This window comes from Peromyscus californicus, unplaced genomic scaffold (genome assembly GCF_007827085.1).
Source record: "Peromyscus californicus insignis strain IS unplaced genomic scaffold, ASM782708v3 Scaffold_12__1_contigs__length_115047231, whole genome shotgun sequence".
Lineage (NCBI taxonomy): Eukaryota > Metazoa > Chordata > Mammalia > Rodentia > Cricetidae > Peromyscus > Peromyscus californicus.
Window position 1 is genome coordinate 51,280,534 of NW_026294413.1, and position 21,850 is coordinate 51,302,383.

The 21,850-nt window shown below is 38.4% G+C and overlaps 1 protein-coding gene across 3 annotated transcripts in view; it reads left to right on the top strand.

The window, feature by feature from the left end:
- Positions 1-21,850, top strand: part of Fndc3a (fibronectin type III domain containing 3A) — a 164,493-nt gene that overhangs the window by 5,697 nt on the left and 136,946 nt on the right. For all 3 annotated transcript variants that reach the window (XM_052732786.1, XM_052732784.1, XM_052732785.1), the window contains one exon: positions 18,619-18,756. In XM_052732786.1, coding sequence (XP_052588746.1) covers positions 18,658-18,756 — 99 coding nt within the window. In that variant the 5' untranslated portion in view covers positions 18,619-18,657. The remainder of the gene's footprint in view (positions 1-18,618; positions 18,757-21,850) is intronic.

Consider the following 21,850-nt stretch of genomic DNA (forward strand, 5'->3'; position numbering starts at 1 on the left):
GTGGTGCCTGAGGTTATAGCCTTATGGATCAATTGGTGAGGGTTGCTACATGGTTGTGTACTAGGAGATTAAAATATAGCATAAGAACATTCTTTTTCATTGCAGGCATTATAATAGGCTTTGTATGTGGTCAGTTTTAGGTGTTGGAAAAAGTAGCTGAGACACTGACTGGACAGAATCACTACTGTTTTTCCCCTTTATTTTACTGTTAAAAACATTAAAACCAAATGAAAAATTAATCTTTTATGCTTTTATGACTATAACTGTACCTTCCTTTATAAATGTATTTACTGTCTTCAAGCTAAAGGCAACATAAGCCAACACTAGGTTTTGGCCTTTCTCAATTACTGCCTTGTACAATTTGACTTATTAATATTTTGCTTTAATGAGAAACTAATAGCTAAGGCATGGTGGCACATGCCTTTAATCTCAGCATTCTGGAGGCAGAGGCAGGAGGACCTCTGAGTTAGCAGCCAGCCTGACCTGCATTGTGAGTTCCAGGGCAGGCCAGCCAGAGCTTCACACTTGAGACCCTGTCTTGAAAAAGAAGGGGGCAGGAGTAACTAGTAATTGACCACTGCTTTCCGACCTCCTCTAGGCTGGCTTCCTTGCTGAAGGAGGGGATCAAGTGCCTTGGATGGTGCAGATGGGGCAGATCTTCATTCCATGTTCACTCCTCATTAGTGATCGTGATTTCAGTTTTCTTTTCCAGTCTTGGTTTTCTAATCCTTAACATTGAGAATATCTGCCTTGTTTTCATCACACATACTGTAAGGGCTCAGTGAGACGGGTGAAACATGAAAATGTTAAGGTGCCATGTATGTGCTTACATCAATGCTCGTACATACTGGAAGCTGCTCAATAGCTTGTTTTTTCTAATGTGGCCAGAACTTTTGAGTTCAAGTTTTATTCTGCAAATTTCTATAAACAGCATTTGCAAGAAGGTTCAGTATACTAGAAAGTCATAACTGTTTTCTTTGGAAATAAAATACATATAAAAAATTTCCACTCATTAATCTTTCAGATCAGTCCCTGCTCCACTCTGCCTCTGTCCCTCTTTGCAAGGGAATGCTGACCTTCTGTACCATACAGCCTTAGCTGTTCTATCCATAGTGGGATGGAATGAATAAAATGAGTGAACTAGCTCCTTTTTAAGTGGAAGACAACTTCTTTACAATACTGAGAAATACCTGTTGGGTTGCATTGGATTTTAGGGCCTATGCTCGGTTATTTTTAAAATCCTGCATAAGCTGGACAGATACACTATTGTTCTCTCATTTTACAAGTGAAATTCTATGTGAGAGTGACTTCTTTCTTTCTCCCTTACTTCTTGAGATGGCTTAGGTGCTAGTTGGTAGAAATACACAGTATATTGTGTATTTTGTCATCAACTTAGATAAGAAAGTTAAGTGCATTTGACAGATTATTGTATGAATCAGACTATAGCAATGTTGAAAAGTATTGTTTTGTTTTTTTGTCTTCCTTTCTCAGAACCTACATCTTTTTGTTTGTTTTTCAAGACAGGGTTTCTCTATATAGCCTGGCTGTCCTGGAACTCACTCTGTAGACCAGACTGGCCTCAAACTCACAGAGATCCACCTGCCTCTGCCTCCCGAGTGCTGGGATTAAAGATGTGTGCCATGACCACCTGACCCGGAACCCACATCTTAATATATACTTGTGTATTAAGATTTATATTTTTAAAGCAACTTTCTCCTTCCCCAGTGAGTTAGTTTCATTGATTTATGTGTGTTAGTCTTCTTCAGTAATTCGAGGGGAGGGAGTCCTCCTACTTCGCTGCAGATTTTAAGCATATGTTTCTTAAGTACACTTTGCAGCACATGTAAGATTTTCTTAAAGTGTAATTGCAAAATGAGTGCCCCAAACCCCAAATTCAAGATGCTCCAAAATGTGAAACTCTTGATTGCCACCACGGTGCCGCAAATGCCAAGTCTTCACCTTACCTGGAGTGATGGGCTACAGTTAAGATGTAGGTGAACTAAACACTATATATAGCAACCTCAGACCTGGTGTGTGTGTGTGTGTGTGTGTGTGTGTGTGTGTGTGTGTGTGTGTGTGTGTGTGTATGTGTATGTAAAACACAAGTGGATTTTGTGTTTAGATTTAGTTCCCATTCCCAACTATGGTGTGTACAGATATTCCAGAGTCTGAACTAGAAACACTCCTGCTTCTAAGCTTTTTGATGAAGGAACATTCAGCCTGTATATTGTGTGCTTTGAGAGAAGTAGTTAATACACACACACCGACTGCTTTGGTTGAAGGTGTACTTATTTCATGCACTTCAAAATCAGCCTGTTTTAATATTTGCTTAAATAAAAAATTCATGATGTCATTTTGTTCACATTTTCTGGATTTCTTTTTGGCTTTCTTAATATAGCCATTCTCAATTATGGTTTTGTTTTTAAGACTTAATTTTTTTCCCTGTGTAGTATTTTCATATGTAATGTATTGTGTATATACTATTTATATTTTAGAATGATGGTTTATTAAGTACCTTTCTGTTTCTTTGTATATTGTTGTGAACAAGTATATCTACTACTTTAGAGCAGTATTTTTTAAAGATATTTTAAAAATATTTAAAATTAAAAAATATCGTACTAGGCAATGCTTTATTTATATAAATATTACTTGAACCTTGGTTCGATTGGTTCGCATGGTTGAGTAGCCCTAGGAGAATATGTCGGAGCTGCTCTGTCCATCTTAAACTGCTTTTTCCATCACATCCAGACTAATATTTCAAAATGATGAATTTATTGAAATCACCCCTCATTTTAAAGCTACACCAAACTTTCTCTTGTGTCAACTATAATCTCTTTTCTCTACAAATGCATACTCTGTTGATAGCTTGTGATTACCGCATTGTGTGTCATCACTTTCCAGCTTTGTACTGTGAGGTAAGGGCATGTTTCCTGAAGGCAGGGGCTGTCTGTTGGTTGTCTACTGGCTGTATAGGAACATGCCTGTTGCCCCAGTGACCTCAATTCCTCCATTTACAATGGAGTACTAATAGACTTAGACTATTAGTTAACCTATTCCTGTGGTAAATAGAATGAGTGCCGTAGTATATTTATATCTGCAACTGTGATAGATGTGTCTAATTATGCCTTGCACGTTTCCTATTCTTATTTTCATTATTTACATATCTATCATTTGTTGAATTAATATGTCTCAGATGCCTGCGATACAATTGTCATAAAATGAATGTCATGCTTTCTTCTTTCTGGGTTCACAGACTAGGATGAGAGATAAAGTCATGTAAATAAATACATATCTTAAAATAATTAAATAAAATGGGTCTTCTTTTGCTTCTGTTTACCTGTGTGATTCTTTTCTGCTTTTTGTCCCAAATAGGCCTATTTCCTGCAGGGTATTGATTGTATACATTGTGTACACACACACACACACACACACACACACACACACACAATCATTCTGTAATTAGGTTGTCTGTTCAACTATTGGACTATGAACAGCACAGCTGCTGCTAACAGTTTTGAACCAAAGGGGCAGAGAATCAGTATTTCAGGCATCGTTGATGGCAAAGACTCTGTATACCTTCGGAAGCCAAGCTACAGCAGGAGCAGAAACCAGCCAGATACAATATCAAAAATGAGTGTGGGTCTCTTCTAATTCAACTTTATTTACAAAAACAGGCAGCAGGCCAGGATTGACTCACAGGTTTTAGTTTGCTGACCCTAGAGGGCTACAGACTACTTTGTTCTTGGTTAGTACAAGATTACTGGTATAATAATAACTAATAAGTGCCTCTTGTGGGCTAAATGTGCTTCCAAACTTCACACATAGCTGCTTATTTAGTTCTCAAACCAACTGAGTTAGATATCATTGCCACCATTTCAAAACGAGGGAACTGGAACACGGTTAGCCCAAGATCATAGAGCTGTTCAGTGAAGATAGGGGCTCTGAACCCAAATGATGACAGAACCTGGGCTTTTTGTTAATACCCGCTCCAATGTGTTGAGTCCCAGGAATGTTTCAGTCTTAGGAAACATATTAATGCAATTTACTATATTCACAGATTTAAGGAACAACTATAATTATCTCTTTGGTGTTGAATCCCAGGTGTATAATGATTCACTATTAAGAAATACTAATCTAATTTACCATATTTATGGATTTTAGGGGCAACTATAATTATCTCTTTGGTGCTAAAATTTGTTTTCTTAAATTCAGTTACCAGTTCTAATAACTTATAGTCAACAAGAAATAACCTTATAAAAATATTCTAGCAGGAACTTATATTGAATGTCATAGTGAAATATTAGAAGCACTTCCATTAAAAGGTAAGAACATTAATATTGGTCCATAACTCATAGCTGATACATTAAGAAACAAGAAAACTAACCTGTAAGTAATAGGAGAATAGCACTATTATTATTTATAATTGATATGGTTGCACACTTAGAAAATACAAAATAGGGCTGGCTGTGACTCAGCTGTAGAACATTTGCCTATATAGTTGATGTCATAGGTTCTATCCCCAGTAGCCCCATCACCATTACCACCACCTTGACCACAGCAGTGACAAAACAGAATTAGAAAAGAAGTGATGAGACTAGACACCCTTGTCTTAAACTTAGTGGGGAAGTATCCAGTTTCCTCATCAATGGACACATACACTCTGTCTTTATAAGAATAAGAAATAACAGGGCTAGAGGTATTGCTCAGCCATTAAAGGCTAAGACTCATAACCAAAATGTCAAAGGAAATAATTTCAGTGTAATGGTGTGTCTGAAGCTGTGATAAGATGCGTTTAAAGAAGTAAGAATTGTACTAATGATTCTTAACTTTTATAAATTAACTGACACCCAAGTCAATATTATTACCTTTATTTGTACATGTGTGTAGTATATGCATGCATATACATGCCAGTACATGTGTAGAGAGAGGCCAGAGGAGGATTGTGAGTGTTCTGCTCTGTCATTCTCCACCTTATTCCTTTGAGGCACAATCTCTCATTGAGTGTGAGGCTAGACTGGGTAACCAGAGGCTAGGTGACTGGCCAGTAAGTCCTACAGTCCTCCTGTGTTTGCCCCTGGAAGTGCTGGAATTGCTTGGGTGAGAGCCCTGTGAAGCTTTTTTGCATGGGTGCTGGGAATCTGGGCCTCATGCCTGTGCAGCAAGTACTTTGTCTCCCGCCTCGCTTTACTTTTTTAGATGTAAAAGTATTAATTGCGGCATTGCAGCTGTAGCTCACTGTCAGAGAGCTTGTGTGGCCGGTGTGAAGGAAGCCCTGTGTCCAGTCCCTAACCGCACACAGATGATGATTGTGAATATTTTCTGTCTTTCATATGCCTTCATCTTTCCTGTGAGTCTAACCTCCCCTTTAGTTTTCAAAGCTCCTTCCTCCTCCCTTTCCTGGTGCTGGGGACCAGGTCAAGGGACACAGGCAGGAAAGGCGAGTGCTGCACCACTGAGCCCACCTTAGACCTCTAGAGACAGCTGATGTTAGAACTGTGTCAACACTAAAGACAAGACTTTTTAATGATCAAGATGGAGAGAAGTGATGTGCTTAGAGAAAATAGCTTTTAGCCCAGACATAGTTAGAGGTTTATAACAGAACTTGGATTTTTTGGAAAGCACTGCATTGTTAACTGTGTTCGACTGAGAAAGGCGCTGTCTAACAGAACATCAAATCAAGATTTTCTTGTGATAAAATTCGCTCTTTGGAATGATTTTTCATGTTAACCATGTTAAGCATGTCAAGTTACCCCAACAGTGCAGCATTCATGTAGAAGTCAAGCTGTTCTACTGTGGATTTAACTGCTATGGAATTAATGTGACCAGAAAGGCTACGCTGCTTTAGTTGCAAGACCAAATTCACTTGGATAAGACATGGTTGGGAATTTGAAATTCTGCAAGAAGAAAGTGAATGATCTGTAATGTAAAAAGTAATATTTTTACAGAGGCCAGTAAAATGTCTGTAGGTGAGAATAGAATACCTTTTGACTCTAAAAGTGCCTCAAATGCCCCCCCCCCCCTACACTTAGGGCTATATACAGGATTTAAGATAATACTACTTTTAAAATAGTGTCCATTCTCAGTCCTTTAATGGGTTGGACTTGTTCTCATTTCCATAGCTCGTTTCTCATGTCCCATATTTCTTTTGCTTGTTTTTATTTATTTATTTCTTTATTTTTGAGACAGGGTCTTGCTGTGTAGCCTAGGTTAGCTAGGAATTTACTGTGTTGCTTAGGATATCCTCCATCTTGCAGTGATCTTACTGCCTGTCTCCTGAACACTGGGATTACAGTGTGCCATCATGCTCAGTTTACATGGGTGGGAAATGTCTCTGCAATGTCTTTTTTTAATCAAGCATTCTTTATGAATTAACTTCATTCAGAATCCAGATTTCATCATAGCAGTTAAGTGTGGTTTTTGTTATGGGGGAATGGGGACTGACTGTGTTTCCTGAATGTGTAATTATATTCTATTTGATGAGTCTGACTAAGGAAAGTAATAATAGTGACTTTCAACACTGCCTCCAAACTTCTGTTCCTTTGGGGATAAGGCCCACCCACTTTACCTGTTGTACCCCATTTTTCCTTTCCAGTAGACAAGGAAGTGAAGATGAATGTGGTAAATAAGTTATAAGAAATGTGCTGCAGTCAATGTAGATTGTAGTTTCCCTGGTAAGAATGAGTATATGCTTTATGATATAATTGATATTTTATAGGTTTTTTACTTTAAATGGCAATATCATAAGGTTTAACTTACTAAACTGTGGTTATAATTACTGCCATACACGTGAAAATGTTATCTCATTGTGAAAATAAATGTTATTGATATAGCATAAATTCATAGCACATAGCTCATGGAATGTCATCATGCAAGTCAAATTAGCACATTTATGAGCACAGATAGTTTACTAACAAGGGTATTGGGTGTGGTGGCATACACCTGTAATCCCAGCACTCAGGAGGCTGAACCAGGAGGAATATGAGCTCGGTGCTAATGTGGACTTGACAGTGTGACAACAACAACAACAATAATAGTAAGCAGGAAATACTGTTACTGCATATGTGCTTCATTGTATACGCACAATTAATTGAACAACTTTTTTCTCAAAGTAACAGATGAGTACAATAAAATTAAATGAAATGTACAGTAATTTAAAATAAAATCTTTTAAAGTTGAAAACTTTGACCGATTTTAGAACCCCAAACCCCAAGCCCAATTAGAGAGCACTGACAATAGCTCTATAGATGGCCAAGTGTTCTTCCCTACGATTTGTACTTACCTGCCTGTTGCATGCAGCCAGGTGTCTTAGAATCCTGAATTGCAGGCCCCAGGTAACCCCAGAATTGTATTCACTGTGGCTCAAGGATGACACATTTGAACAAAACTCATTCTGGAGGTTGCTAATAACCCTAAGTCTTAGACTGAAATAAAAACCAAGGAATTGTGTGTCATTTACTCGAAGTAAGTAAATAAATTACTTCAGTTTTTCTTGTAGGTAGGTAAGGACATATCAAGGGCATGCTGGCTTCCAAGTAGTGATACCTGAAGCGTACTCTTAAAAAATAGTCATAATTTATAGTATGTCCTAGTAAATCTGTTTACCATTCTTCTGGCTATTGGGCACACTAAAAAGGAGTCACAAATGTTGGTCCCTTTTCATGATACAGAAAAAAGGATTGGATTTGCCTTTTTTCTTGAAACAACTAAAAACTAGATAAAATGTCTGAAACAGCAGAGCTTGAAAAATTAGACATCAGACAAAAGAGGGAAAACAAAGCCAGCCTATGATTGGTTGAGTTTCCTGGAGGAGGTTACCATGCACATAACCCATGTCTGTCTCGCACACTCTGATTTGAGATTAAGCTGTCAGTCTAGAAAACTAAAGAAGATTATAATTTGCAGGCCAGAGACGTAGGATGGAAGAACTGCATAGAAAATGAACTTCAGAAATCTTGAAATAATTACCCTTGATTAGTTAGCTAGAGTAGTGATAAATGAGCACATTTGCATTTATCAAGAAAGGAGACACCTAGAATGATCTTATCAAATATCTAAGCTCATGCTGGGCCAGGAAAAACAGCTGCCCTGAGAAGAGAGCTTCATCGTTTAGAAGGCAGTAGGCTACTGGGGGTTTAGTGGGGCTTGCCTCAGAGGTCAGAGAAATTAACTCTAGACTGAAAGCAAATCTGGACCTATATAAGCAAGATCCCAAATGCTCAAATTATTTCCTATTCATTTAACTACATTTCAGAACAAAGCTAAATAATTGTGAAACCATATAATATCCAGCAGCAAATCAAGGTAAAATTTACAATACTTGACTGTATAGCAGTGTCTTCCAAATTAAAACTTCCATCCTGGAAAGGCTCACTAAGACTTAGGAAGCAAACAAAACTTTGAAGATTCAGACCTTGAAGAGCTTCATAAGTCTCAGGAGGTTCCTGAAACTGACACGATTCACCAGGCTATGTAAACAATAACAGTTACTAGTGAGAGGAGACTCTCTGATTGTAAATTATCACTTATGCTGGGGTGGTGCTTTGGTGATGCAGCTGCTCTTGAGTCATCCATGCTCCTATAACTAACTCCCCACTCTCCCTTACTACTGTAAATAACCCAAATAAACTCACTAATTCACCAGGCTAGATTTGTGTGGTAGCATTTCCCTGCCTGACATGGATGTCAGGAATAAATAGGCATTTATTCACATTTCCCCAGGAAAAATCACCCAACACTGTTAATCAAAAGTACTAAAACTGTAAAGAAGCAGAAAATTACAAACCACACTTAGAAGAAGAATCAGTTGACTACGACCAGAGATAACACAGGTGATGAATTAATAGTTATTGAAACATTTATGGCTCTTCTAATAAGAACATGGCTCTTACATAATTGAACATGTTCAGTGGAAAATTTTTCTGGGCTAAAATTAACAGTGTTATTGGGGCTGGACAGATGGGTCATTGGGTAAGAATACTTGCTGTTTTTCCAGAGGATCAACTCACAGGAGTTGTAGTCTGGCCTCCACATGCATGTGATCGCATGTGGGTACACACAGTAAATGAATTAATAAAGAAACCTAACAAAATACATCATTGACTTTACTCAATGTTAAAAACAGGGTATTATTTTATATATTTTCTGAAATTTAGTCTTCAGATTGTCCTGGAGGACTTGGTCATCATAATACGGTTTTGGAGTGTTTAGACTTCTGGACTGTTTGAAATAATGTCTGTTTTTGAGCCTCCTAGACAGTGGTATTTTGCAGTAGAAGCTGCAGAGTAAGACAGTAATTGGTACCAAGAAATGGGGTATTGTTGTAGCAAATACCTAGAAATACAGAAGTGACTATCAATGGCAGAAAGTAGAGACTGGAAAAGCTGAAGTGTTGCTGTGGGTAATTCTAGTGAAGACTCACAAAAGAGGGGGGGAGAGAGAGAGAGAGAGAGAGAGAGAGAGAGAGAGAGAGAGAGAGAAGAAAAGAGAGGAGGGGGGAGAGTGGGGAGAGAAAATGCCCTTCTTCTTAGAGGACACCCCACCCTAGGCAGAATTTTCATAGAAATGTGGTTGGTAAAGGTCACGCTGAGGAAGTCTTGGGAGAAATTGAGAAACATGTTATTGGGCAGTGCAGAAAAGGTGATCCTTGTTGTAAAAGGGCAACATACTTGGCTGGATTGTATTTATGCTTTGATATTTTTATAAACATAGTTTTCACAAATACAGTTTGGTATTTACTTAGAAGAATTTTAATTTTTTGAGACCCATTCTGAGGCTGAGGATGGTCTGGAACTCACTGTGTATATAACCCAGGGTAGCCTGAAACTCATGGTGATCTTCCTGTGTTAGCCTCCCAGGTAGTGAGATTGTGTCATTTACTATGCATAGCCCATGTGGGACTTAAAGGACTGCCACATGGCAGAGCCTTATTGTCAGGGCCCCAACAGCTGCATAAGTCAGGCTTCCCTAGTTAGAAGGGATGGGCCACCTTGTCGGGCTGTGTGGGTGGGGGATCCTAGTAGGTCAGGAAAACAGCATTAAACCAAAGATAATTATCCTCAAGCCTTTAGAGCTAATGGTATTTGTAGTGCTTGGTTTTAGGCTGCTTTTTTTTGGGGGGGGTGCAGGGCATCTATCCCGTGTATATCCCACCATTATATTTTGTAAGCACACAATTTAAATGGGTTCACAAGTTCAAAGGAAAAGAATTGCCTTGGGATAAATCATGAGTTTTTCCCAATTTTTGATGTAGTTGATGTTGATGAAATTTTCAATTTTAGAATTAATACTAGAACAGATTAAGACTTTTGGGACCATTGGGACAGAATGAAAAAGACATGAATTTAGAAAAGAGGTAATGGCGGTTAAGTTTTGACTGTGTATCTCTAAAGTTATTATTTGAGTGTCTTAACCCTCAGTGTGATGATGCCACGAGGCAGGGCTTTGGGAAGATAACGAGATGAGATGAGTTCATAAAGGTGGAGCTCCCCCGATGAAATTAATGTTCTTATAAGAGGAGACATCTTTGAAAATTGTTGTGTCAGTGAATCTGCAGATCACTTGAAGAGTTTGAAGATCTTCAAAATAAATCTTTATATAAATGAACATAGGGTATTTTCTTCTTACTTGTATCTTTCCCCTTTTCAGTGTTATATTGTAGTTTCAGAGTACAAGTCTTACTTCCTTGGCAAAATTTCTTTAAGTATTTATTTATTTACTTACTTATTGTGCATGTTTGTGCATGTGTGCATGCATGTGCACATGCCAGAGTGTAAGTGTGGAGGTCAGAGGACAACTCTGTCTTGTTTCTGCAGGTGGGTTGTGCTCCATATTCCAGGCCAGCTGGCCTAAGAGCTCCCAAGTGATTCTTGCCTCTGCCTCCCATTTCGACAGAAGAGTGCTGGGGTACAGATGTGTGCTGCTGTCCTTCTAGCTTTTTACACACTTCTGGAGATTGAAGTTGGGGTGTCAGGCCCACAAGGCTTGTGCTTTCCCCTGAGGAGCTATGTCTCTGGCCCATCTGTATTCTTTTTGGGGCTAGTGCACATTAAGTCTTCTTGATTTCTTTCTCAGATTATCCATTGTTAGTAATATAGTAACAACTCATTTTTCTACATTTATTCTATATCCTAGAATTTTGGTAATTTTTATTAGCTTTTGTGAAGTCCTTACATTTTCTACAGATAACACAGATCATTGTACTTCTTTCTTTCTAATTTAAATGCCTTTTTTCTTTGTTACATAGCTGTTCTTCTGTAACTGCATTGAATATGGGTGTCAAAAATTGGTGTCATCATGGGGAAAATAAAATCTCAATCCTACCACAATCTAGTCTCATTTGAACATTGTAAATCCTTACCAAAAGAAAAGATGTGATTGAAAAAATTTCAACCAACCTAATCCCAGACAAGTCCCAAAACCGAAACACAAGAAATATGAAAAGTCAAAGCAACAGGACTGCTTAAAATTACTAATTCCATAGTAATTGACTCCAGTGAGAGAGAATTAAATGAAAATCCCAACAAAGTATTCAAAAGAATAATTGTAAGAATGTTGAATGAAATCCAAGAGGATATGAATAAATTTCTTGACATATTCAAAGTGAACACAAACAGCTGGATGAAATAGGGAACTCAATTCAGAACATGAAAGAGGAACTAAGTAGAGGTAGAAATATTGAAAAAAAGTTGAAATTTGGAAATTAAAATCTCAATAAATGAAATAAAAAGTTCAGTAGGAAGCCTTACCAGTAATAAATTAAATGGAAGATAATGCCAGAGCTTAATGAGAAGCTAAATGAATTAGAATTACTCAGACAATTACAAATAAATAGGAAATAAATAGGACAGCATAAACAACGTGGGAGATCTATGGGACACAATTATAAGACCATATTTATAAATCATTGGTGTAGGACAACAACAAGGAACAAAAGGCTGAGATGATGTATTCAAGAAAATCATAGCAGAAAATTTCCAAAGTATTTTTCATCCAAAAGAGGTTGCTATAAGATACACGAGGCATTTAGAGAAACAAATGAATAGGGTCAAAAGAAGAATCTGTCACATTATACTATGCTTAAAACACTAAGCATACAGAACAATGTTGAGAGCTGTCAGAAGCACCAGATACATATAAAGAAAGGCAGATCCATCAAGATGACAGTGGATGTCCTTGTTAGCTTTAATTGTCAAATGACACAACCTAGAATTCACCTGAAAAGAGTCTCAGTTGAGGCATTCCTTAGATCAGATTGGTCCTTGGGATATCTTGGGGAAATTTTCTTGATTTGCTAATTGACATAGGATGGCCCAGCCCACAGTGGATGGCATCATTCCCTAGGCAGTTGGTTCTGGACCATACAAGGAAACAAGTTCTGCATGAGCATAAGAATAAGCAAGCAAATGAGCCAGCAAGCAGCATTTCTCCGTAATTTCTGTGTATTTCCTTGGCTGTGAGTGAGTGTCCTGGTTAGAGGTAATGCTACATGGAATAGCAAGCAGGCCTGCCCTGAAGTTCCTGCTCAGTTTGTGCCCTGATTCCCCTCAGTGACCTGGAAGTGTATGTCAAATCCTTTCTTTCTGAAAGTTGCTTTTTGTCAGTGTTTTATGACAGCAACAGAAAGAAAACTAGAACAGTGGACTTCGCAACAGAGGCTCTAGAAGCCGTGAGCATAAAGAACAAGATATATCAGCCAGATGTACTATACCTAGCAGGGTATCCTTAATAACTGAAGAAGGAAAAGTTTCCATGATAACGGCATTTATGGCTACTACATAAGCACCAGGAAAGATACTTGAAGGGATTTTCCACACTGAATAGAGAGATAAACTTGTGAACCCACAGGAAAGGCTATACTCACTAGGTTAGCAAATGGTTAGGAAAGTACCAGATATTACAAAAACATATGCATAGTTTTCAACACTAAGTGTCCATAGTGTCAGTTCTCTACTTAGAAGAAAATGAACGACTAGTAGGTTGGATTAAAACACCAGACCCAAGAACATGGTGGCGCACGCTTTTATTCCCAGTCCTCAGGAGGCAGAGGCAGGTGGATCTCTGAGTTCCAGGACAGCCAGTGCTACACCCTGTTTCAAGCAACAGCAAAGCAGCAAGGAAGCCCAGAGCCATCTGTGTATTGTCTACCGGAAGCAAATGTAGCTGTCAAAGGTAAACACAGCCTTAGGGTAAAAGGGTAGAAAAGATAGTCCAAGTAAATAGAGCTAGAAAGCTAGTGGGTGTAGGAAATACTAATACCAGACAAAGACTTCAAACTAAAATTATGATAGAGATAGACAATCATACTGTTTAAGGGAACAATCCCTCAAGAAGGTATTTCAATTCTAAATGTACAGGTGCTGCATATGGATGTATCCTATTTCGTAAGATAAATAGCAGTGGATAGAAAGACACAGGTTGACCTCAATCTATGGTAGTAGGTAAAATAAGTATCCTACTCTCATCAGTAGACCAGTCATGCAAAAACAAAAAATCAATAAAGTTAAGTGATATTATAGATCAAATGGACTTAACAGACATCAACAGAATATTGTATCCAAACATTGTAGAGTACCTTTTTTTTTCCCTCAGAAGCCCATGGAACTTTCTTTGAAAAGGACCATATTTTAGAACACAAAGCAAGTTTAAAGAGTACAAGAAAACTGAAATACTTTCTTATATTCTAAATGATCACATTTTAATAAAACTAGAAATTAGCAGCAAGAGAAAAATCATGGAACAACAGTATTGAATGGATCATTAAAAAATGAGGGACATTAGAAAATAATTCTAGAATTTGAATGGAAACAAAATCACAAGATACGAGAAACTATGGAGTACAATGAAAGCATTTCTTTGAGAATGTGTGGTGGTGGGGTGGGTGTGCATGTGTGTGCAGGTGCACTTGCTCATGAGTATGCAACTGGGAGCCAGAGGCTGAATGGAAAGATAGTAAAGATTAGGGCAGAAATTATGAAATAGAAGCAAAAAATATTACAGTGATGAAACAGTTGGACGTTCAGCATGTTAAGCAATATAAGCCAGACGGTGAAAGACAAATATTACGTTTCCTTTCACTTTTGGATCTAGACTTTATATAGAGACACAAAAGCATTTCTATTATTTATTACACATGTTATATTATGTATATACTATGTAAATGTACACAGATATATGAATGTGAGTGAATGACATGAAAGCAGAAGAGACACTGGGGGAGGAAGAGGATGAGCGTCTGTGGGAAAGAGGGGAGCTTTCGGGGAGATAGTATAGAGGATAAATAGAGTCAAATGAAATAACTTGAAGGAAGTTGTCTTTATGAAGCCGAAAACATGCAATAAATATATAGTAGCAGTATAATAAGTGAAATACTATTTGAAATAAGTATTCTGAATTACCACTTGGGAGGCAGAAGCAGGCAGATCTCTATGAGTTCAAGGCCAGCCTGGTCTACAGAGTGAGTTCCAGGACAGCCAAGGCTTCATAGAGAAACCCTGTCTTGAAAAACCAAAAAAAAAGTATAATCTTCCCTGTGGGTTTTCATGTGTAGCCTTTTATTTATTTATTTTTATTCTTGTGTTCCCAGTTTTTATTTTTTATTAGTGACTATTTATCAAATGCTTTTACTGGAAGATTTGAGATGATCATGTGGCCATTTTAACTTTCAAACATTAATTTCTTGAAAAATACCACATGTAGAACAGTGCTTGTGCAGTGCTTAAAATTCAGTGGTTATGACCCATGTAATAGCCCCTGGATCAAGACACAGAACAGAGTCAGTATCCCAGCAACTGCCTCCCACCTCCCATCTTAACTCCTCAAAGGCAACTGGTGTGCTGATTTTTAACACTAGATCGACTCTATTTTTGAACTTCCTACGAAGTTGAAGAGTATATTCTCTTTATTTTTCACTCACATTCTATTTGTGAAATTTTATTCATATTTTCTGAATCACTTTCCTTGGTTTATATAGTTATTGAATAGATTGGATGATTTCTAAGGGCTGTTTAGATTGTATATGGTTTTAAAAGACTACTGACAAATCATGTTGCTACAAGCTCTTGTACTTGTGTGTTGGTCCACATGTGCATACATTACTTTTGGGCATTTGCTGAGTCTTCGTAATCAGATCATAAACTGAGCATCAACTACCTGCATCTGTCCAGCTTTGGTAGATAGGACTGTAGATCTAAGTGGTAGTATGCCTGCCTAGCTTGGGCAAGGACCTGCCTTCAAACCCTAGCACCAGAAAGAAACGGACTTTGGTAGATACTGGAGTTTTTTTCAGGATGACCTTAGGACTTTGTTGGTTACTCCAGTGTCACTGCTACTTGCCATTGTCAGTCTTATAGAGGCGCATCCTAAAGGAACCTACTAGTCATATGTCATGCCATTCTGTTTTCATCCTAAAGGAACCTACCCAGTCGTGTGTCATGCCATTCTATTCTCATCCTGAAGGAACCTATCCAGTTGTATGTCATGCCATTCTATTCTCATCCTAAAGGAACCTACCCAGTTGTGTGTCATGCCACTCTAGATTTATTTACTTTTCCAACCAATAAATGATTTTGAACATTTTGTTTATTGGCACCTTGGATTCCTTCAGTTGTCTGTGTTGTAACTATCTCCTCAGTCTGCAGCTTACATTTCATTCCATTAAAGACATTTTTAAATGTAGTTCTTAATGAAATCTGAATATTATTTTCCTTTGTGATTTGAGAAGTATATTTTATACCTTATTTGAGAAATCTTTTTCTTTGCCATATCTATGAACATACTCAACTGTGTTACGTTTTAGAATTAATTTTGGCAGTGGTATACTGGAGTCACCTTTACTTTTATACAGATAGTATTAACACTTCACAGATTTTTGTAGGATACTTTTTAGCCAGTGTGTGTTCTACATTGTGAGTTAGAGCATAGAGCAAGCTCATGTACTTTCAGCTTGAAAACAGGTGGGCTGTTTACTCCAGGAACATTAACAAGCACCATACACCAGTCCTACTTTGTTTGCGTATATCAGATATTACATTATAAGACGGGAAAAGAGATGTGTAACTATAACAGAGAGCTGGTTTGGTTCCTTAGACAAGATAAGGATGTAGAATATTAGTAGCAAAATTAGAATAGATTGAATGAAGTTGACTATTTCTGCACAAAGAGTATAGGCTATCAAATGCAGTATTTGAGTTGCAGGGCTAAAATTTATAAACTTAAGTAACCATCATCCTTACGTGTGATGGTTACTTATGGCCCTAAAGGAAACAAGTTCATAAATAAAGCTTTGGTATGTTGTGAGACTAGAGGTATAGTTGTGAGTCACCATGTGGGTGTTAGGAACTGAACCCTGGTCCTCTGGAAGAGCCAGTGGACTTAATCATTTAGCCATCTCTCCAAACATTCTTACTAAGAAAGATGAAGTTAGGTTTAGTGATGCATGACTGTAATCGCTGAGAACCAGAGAGAAAAGGATTGTCATGAATTTGATGACATACTCAGGTATATAGCCAGGACAAAATAGCAAAACAGAAATGCCAAGTAATCGCAAAATACAAAAAAAAAAAAAAAAAGAAAAAAAAAGAAAATTCTGGAGGTGATGCATGATATCCCCCTCATTCCTATAATCTCAGCACTCTAGCCTGAGACAGGAAGATCACCTCAAGTTTGAGGTCAGTCTGGGCTACAGAGTGAGACTACCTCAAAAAACCAAAACCTAACAGCCAGGCAGTGGCACATGCCTTTAATCCCAGCACTCAGGAGGCAGAGGCAGGTGGAATGCTGAGTTCAAGACCAGCCTGATCTACAAAGCGAGTTCCAGGACAGTCAGGACTGTTGCACAAAGAAACCCTGTGGGGAAATGGAAGGTGGAGACAAAAGAATACCTAGAAGCTCAGGGGCTAGCTGGCCTGGTATATGCAGTGATGAACAAGAGATCCTGTCTCAAATGTAGTGGAAAGGCTAGAACCAACAACTGAAAGTTGACTTTTGTTTCCATACTGTGCCATTGCATGTACATAATACCCACACTCACATAAACTACACACACACACACACACACACACACACACACACACACACACACACACACACGAAAAGAATAAAGAAAAATGAGTGCAGGGAGAAGGAGGAAGGCAAATACTTGTGGCCCCAGGTATCCAGGTTACCATAGCAGGATACGCTGCTATCCTGCTATCCAGGAGGAGGGTTGAAGTAAGAGTCCATCTGTTGATTCTTTGCCAATGTAGCAAGGAGGCGGAGGAAGAAAACGAAAGAGGAAGGGAGGAACAGAAATGAAGTACTTACAGAAGCTCTCTTTGTGAGCTTACTTGCTGGAAATGTTTTTTCTCTTATATAATAAAATTATTAGACTTAACAAATGTGTCAAAATATCACAGTGACTCTTTGCCACCTTATAGTTATTTGTAAATTCCACAGAAATTATTTGATGTGACTCAGAGTGTTGGGGTTTATCAGTCTCTAAGTAATTTAGTAGTGCATGTTATGCCAGAAGTTAGTTTGTTCTTGTGTGTATGTATGTAGTATAAACACTGTTAAGTGGCATACCTTTTTATAAGGCAGCTAATGATGTAAGACGTTCCCTGTTAGGGTTTTCAGTATGAAATCATCAATAAGTACCTGTGTTGAATGCAGTTTGTAAAGTCTCAGAGCAGTTTCTAATACAGATAATCGTTTTCAAGTTGAATCAACTTCTTTAAGAGTTTCTGGGAGAGTCAACAGTTTAAAATTTAAAAAAAAGTAAATTTCATCTATGGAAGTTGAATGTTTTGCCCCTTAGCATTGAATTGGTGAATGCTGAAAACATTCAAAAATGTTTATTTTACAGCTCAGCCTAGACTTAGTAACATGTATGACTATGTTCAGTTTGCTTGGTTGCTGATGTTTTATTGGTTCATGCTGTATAGACTAATCCTCTGCCATCCCACCTTGCTATATGAGTGCTAGTGCATCTGCCATTAAAGGTTTCTAAATGCATGCAAACATCCTTTCATTAACAAAAAGTAAGTTGTTCTCACTTATAAAAGAATAATGAAAGAGATGAATGAATAATGTAAGAGCTTAAAACTTAAAACTTGAAGGTTCTTATCCTAATCCTCAGTAAGTTCTTTAAAAAAAAAAACAAAACTGTTTTACTTTGTATCAGTATTCAGTGAGAAATCATAATTCTTTTTGTGTAGTGCCTCAAGGCAAACAAGATGACAGAGAGATTGGCTCTTTGTAATTCCCTTGTCTGCTCAAAGAAACATGTCAGAGGTAGAGTTGCCTCATTCAGCCATTGTGCTTTGATACCTCTCATAGAGTGTAGATGAAACTGTGATGGTTGAATTAAATAACCACTATCTGGGATGGAAGGGTGGAGAAACAGACATGAATTTTAAGAGAGGTTCTGGTATTAGTGTTAGGGTTAGTATATATAATGTACTAATAGTTACCTTGGTTGGTTTAAGGAATACATTTTCTCAAAGAGTTGTTTGAAAAAAAGTAGTCAGGAGGTCGTTTTGGATTTCCTTGGACAGTATGTCTGTTAGTGAGGCAATTCCTGAGTGCATTTTAATGTGTTCTCTGGATGTATACACATCAGTGTCTCGTCTTTTTGTTTTGCAGAGTTGGAGGGCTATCCGGTGTATCAATGCCTTATTGATAATGGCAGAACACCCACCGTTGCTAGACACAGCTCAGATTTTAAGTAGCGACATCTCTCTTCTGTCTGCCCCCATTGTAAGTGCAGATGGAACACAACAGGTAAGGAAATGGAAGTGTATGTTACCTTGTGTCTTATTATTGTTGTTTTCTTATAGCTAAGGTGCTACTTTCTTTGCTGTTGAATAACCAGTAGTAATAGACTTGCGTTCTAGATTTTTCTATCCTCTGCGAACATGGCAAGGAAAGTGTTTGTCTTGGTTTTTGTCTTCACGTGTGCTCACACACTTTCTTAGCATCACCTTCTTTTGCTAACTTGCTTTTCAGGGTCAGATGGGAGTCTCTTAAGGTTTCCCCTCCCACAGTACTCACAGATGTGGCAGATACTCATGTACTTTTATGAGTCTCTGACAGATTTCTGTTAACATTTGTTGCTTGAGACCAGTCACTGGCTTCAGTGTGACTATTAAGTAGTTAATCACAGTACACTGCCCTGGTCGCTGTAGCTGTGTATTCTGCTGAGGGGAAGACACAGTACCAGGCTGACATATCACCCCAGTGGCCTATGCCTTGTTTCTCTTCTCTCAAAAAAGGAGAATCCATTGGTAAAAATTCCTTAAAACCTGAGGGCACTGAGGCTGTGAAGTAGGAGTAGTGGTGTAAATGGTGTCAGGAATAGTACACACTAAAGCAGAAGTATGGGGGAGTGGTCCGGTAGCTGTAGGACTGGCTGTATATAAAAACCACACCGAAGTACAGCTGGAAAAGCGGCTCAGTAGTTAAGTGCACACGTTTTTCTTGCAGAGGACCCAGGTTGAGTTCCTACCATCCCACATGGTTTACAACTGTCTTTAACTTCAGTTCCAAGACATCCAGTGTCAACTTCTGGCCTCTGGGGACACTAGACATACACACAGTGCACTTACATATACACAGGCAAAACAGTCATACACATAACATTAAAAGGTATCTTTTAAAAACTGTATAGCAGACAAAAATTGGCGGTAGGCAGGTAATAAACTTGACAGTGGATATTTTATTTATTTATTTATTTATTTATTTATTTGAGATAGGGTTTCTCTGAGTAACAGTTCTGGCTGTCCTAGAACTCACTGTGTAGACTTGGCTGGCCTCAAATTCAAAGATCCAGTTTTCTTTGCCTCCCAAGTGCTGGGATTAAAGGCATATGCCACCACTGTCTAGCGACAGTGGATGTTCTTAATATTGGTTCAAGAACTGACTAATAAGCTAAGTCAGAGCTCCCCTGCGAGTTGTGACATCATCCGGAGCCTGGGAAAAACAGCAAACTATGCTTCTGCAGGCAGCGCAAAGCGTGTGCCAGAATGGTATGGGAATTCCACAGCAACAGATAGATACTTTCATCTGTTGTCTGGACTTTCTCAGTGGGATGCTTTCTCCTGTATCTCTTGGGATCAAATTAACTTCCTTATATTTGGCTATTAAGATTACCTATCCCCTCAAGAATACTTTGTTTTTATTCACTACTTATATCTACTAATGTATTAGCTATAGTGGGTTTGGCTTGTGGATTATAGCAGGACTCTTCTGACATCTAGTGCTGCTTTTAGGGAAACAGTGATAGGCATCCTCTCTTTTGACTAACACAGCTGAGTCTGTTTTGGCTTTGTCTTCTTACTAGTAGATTTTTTTTTTTTTGAGACAGGGTCTCACTGTGTAGCTCTGAGTGGCCTGGAACTTGCTATGTAGACCAGAGTGTCTTCAGATTCACAGAGCTCTCCCAGCCTCTGCTTCCCAAGTGCTGGAATTAAAGGCGTACATCACCAACACTGTTAGTAATAGATTTTTGTTTTTCTAATAATAATTTTATTTATTTGAAATTGTAACCTAGTTACATCATTTCCTCCTTCCCTTTCCTCCCCCTAACTCTCCCATGTTGTGCACATACCACCAACACACACACACACACACACACACACACACACACACACACACACACACACTGCCCAATCTGTATCATGTTACCTGTATATGTGTGATCTCAGGGCTGACCACTTGATTCTAGATAACCATTTGTAGGGATTCTTCCTGGGGAAGACTATTCTCCTACTCAAAGCATTCCCTGTTCTTGCCCATAGTTCTTTGGCTAGGTTGAGGGCCCTCAAGTTTTCCTCTGCTGCATTATCATTTCCTTGGTGTCATTGTTCAGGTCTTTTTTAGGCAGCCATGTTGATGAGACTTGTTGAGTGTAGCCTTTCTTGCATTTCTAGGAGACACAACCACGCAATAACCTTCCTATGCCTCCGGCTCTTAAAACCCAGCCTCTCTTCTGTAATGATCCCTGAGCCTTAGGTTCAGGAGTTGTGCTGTAGATTCGTCAGTTGGAACTGGGCACCACATGATCTCTTGTTCTCTGCAGTTTGATCTGTTGTGCTTTTCTGGAAGTCTCTGTTACAAAAAGAACTTTCTTTGACGAGAGGTTTATTTAGTTTTTATGCAATTTTAGGCTTGTAAGAAAAATTGAGTGACTATATGGAGAGTTCTAATATATCACCTCCTCAGTGGTTCCCTCTGTTAACACATTAGTGTTAAATATTAACATATAAAATACAACCCAAATGACATCACTAGACAATATATGCAGTCTCTCAGCCACCAAAACATCATTATTTGGTGAATGTCAGTGTTAAGGTTCATGCTCCGTGTTCTGTAGTTCTATGAGTTTTGACATGTGGATACAATATACTTAAATTATCATATACAGAGTAGCTTTCCAACTCCAAGAAGTCCTGTGTTTCCCTGGTCATCTCTCCTTCACTGTCCCTGAGGTTGGGAGTCACTAAGGTTTTCTTGCTGTCTGATGTACTTCTATCTTTCCTGGAATGCCGTGTAATTGAATTCACAGTGTAGCCTTTTCCAGTTGGTTACTCTGACTTCACAAAATGGTCTGGACAGTTTCTTCTCAGGGTTTAATTGGCCCTTCCTGTTTTATTATTGTGTAATAAACATTGTGTGCTTGTTCTAGATCAGATCATTTGTCTAGTTTTCTTTTGAAACCTACCTCATGTACCTTGAGTTTTGGACACTTATGTGTGTATTTAACATTCTGGTGCAGAGTTCAGGGTGAATCTCAGCTTTAGCTAAGGGTGTACATAGTAAGAGAATGACTGTTGGGTCACGTTATAAAGCAGTGTTTAGTTTTGTAGGAAACTGCCCA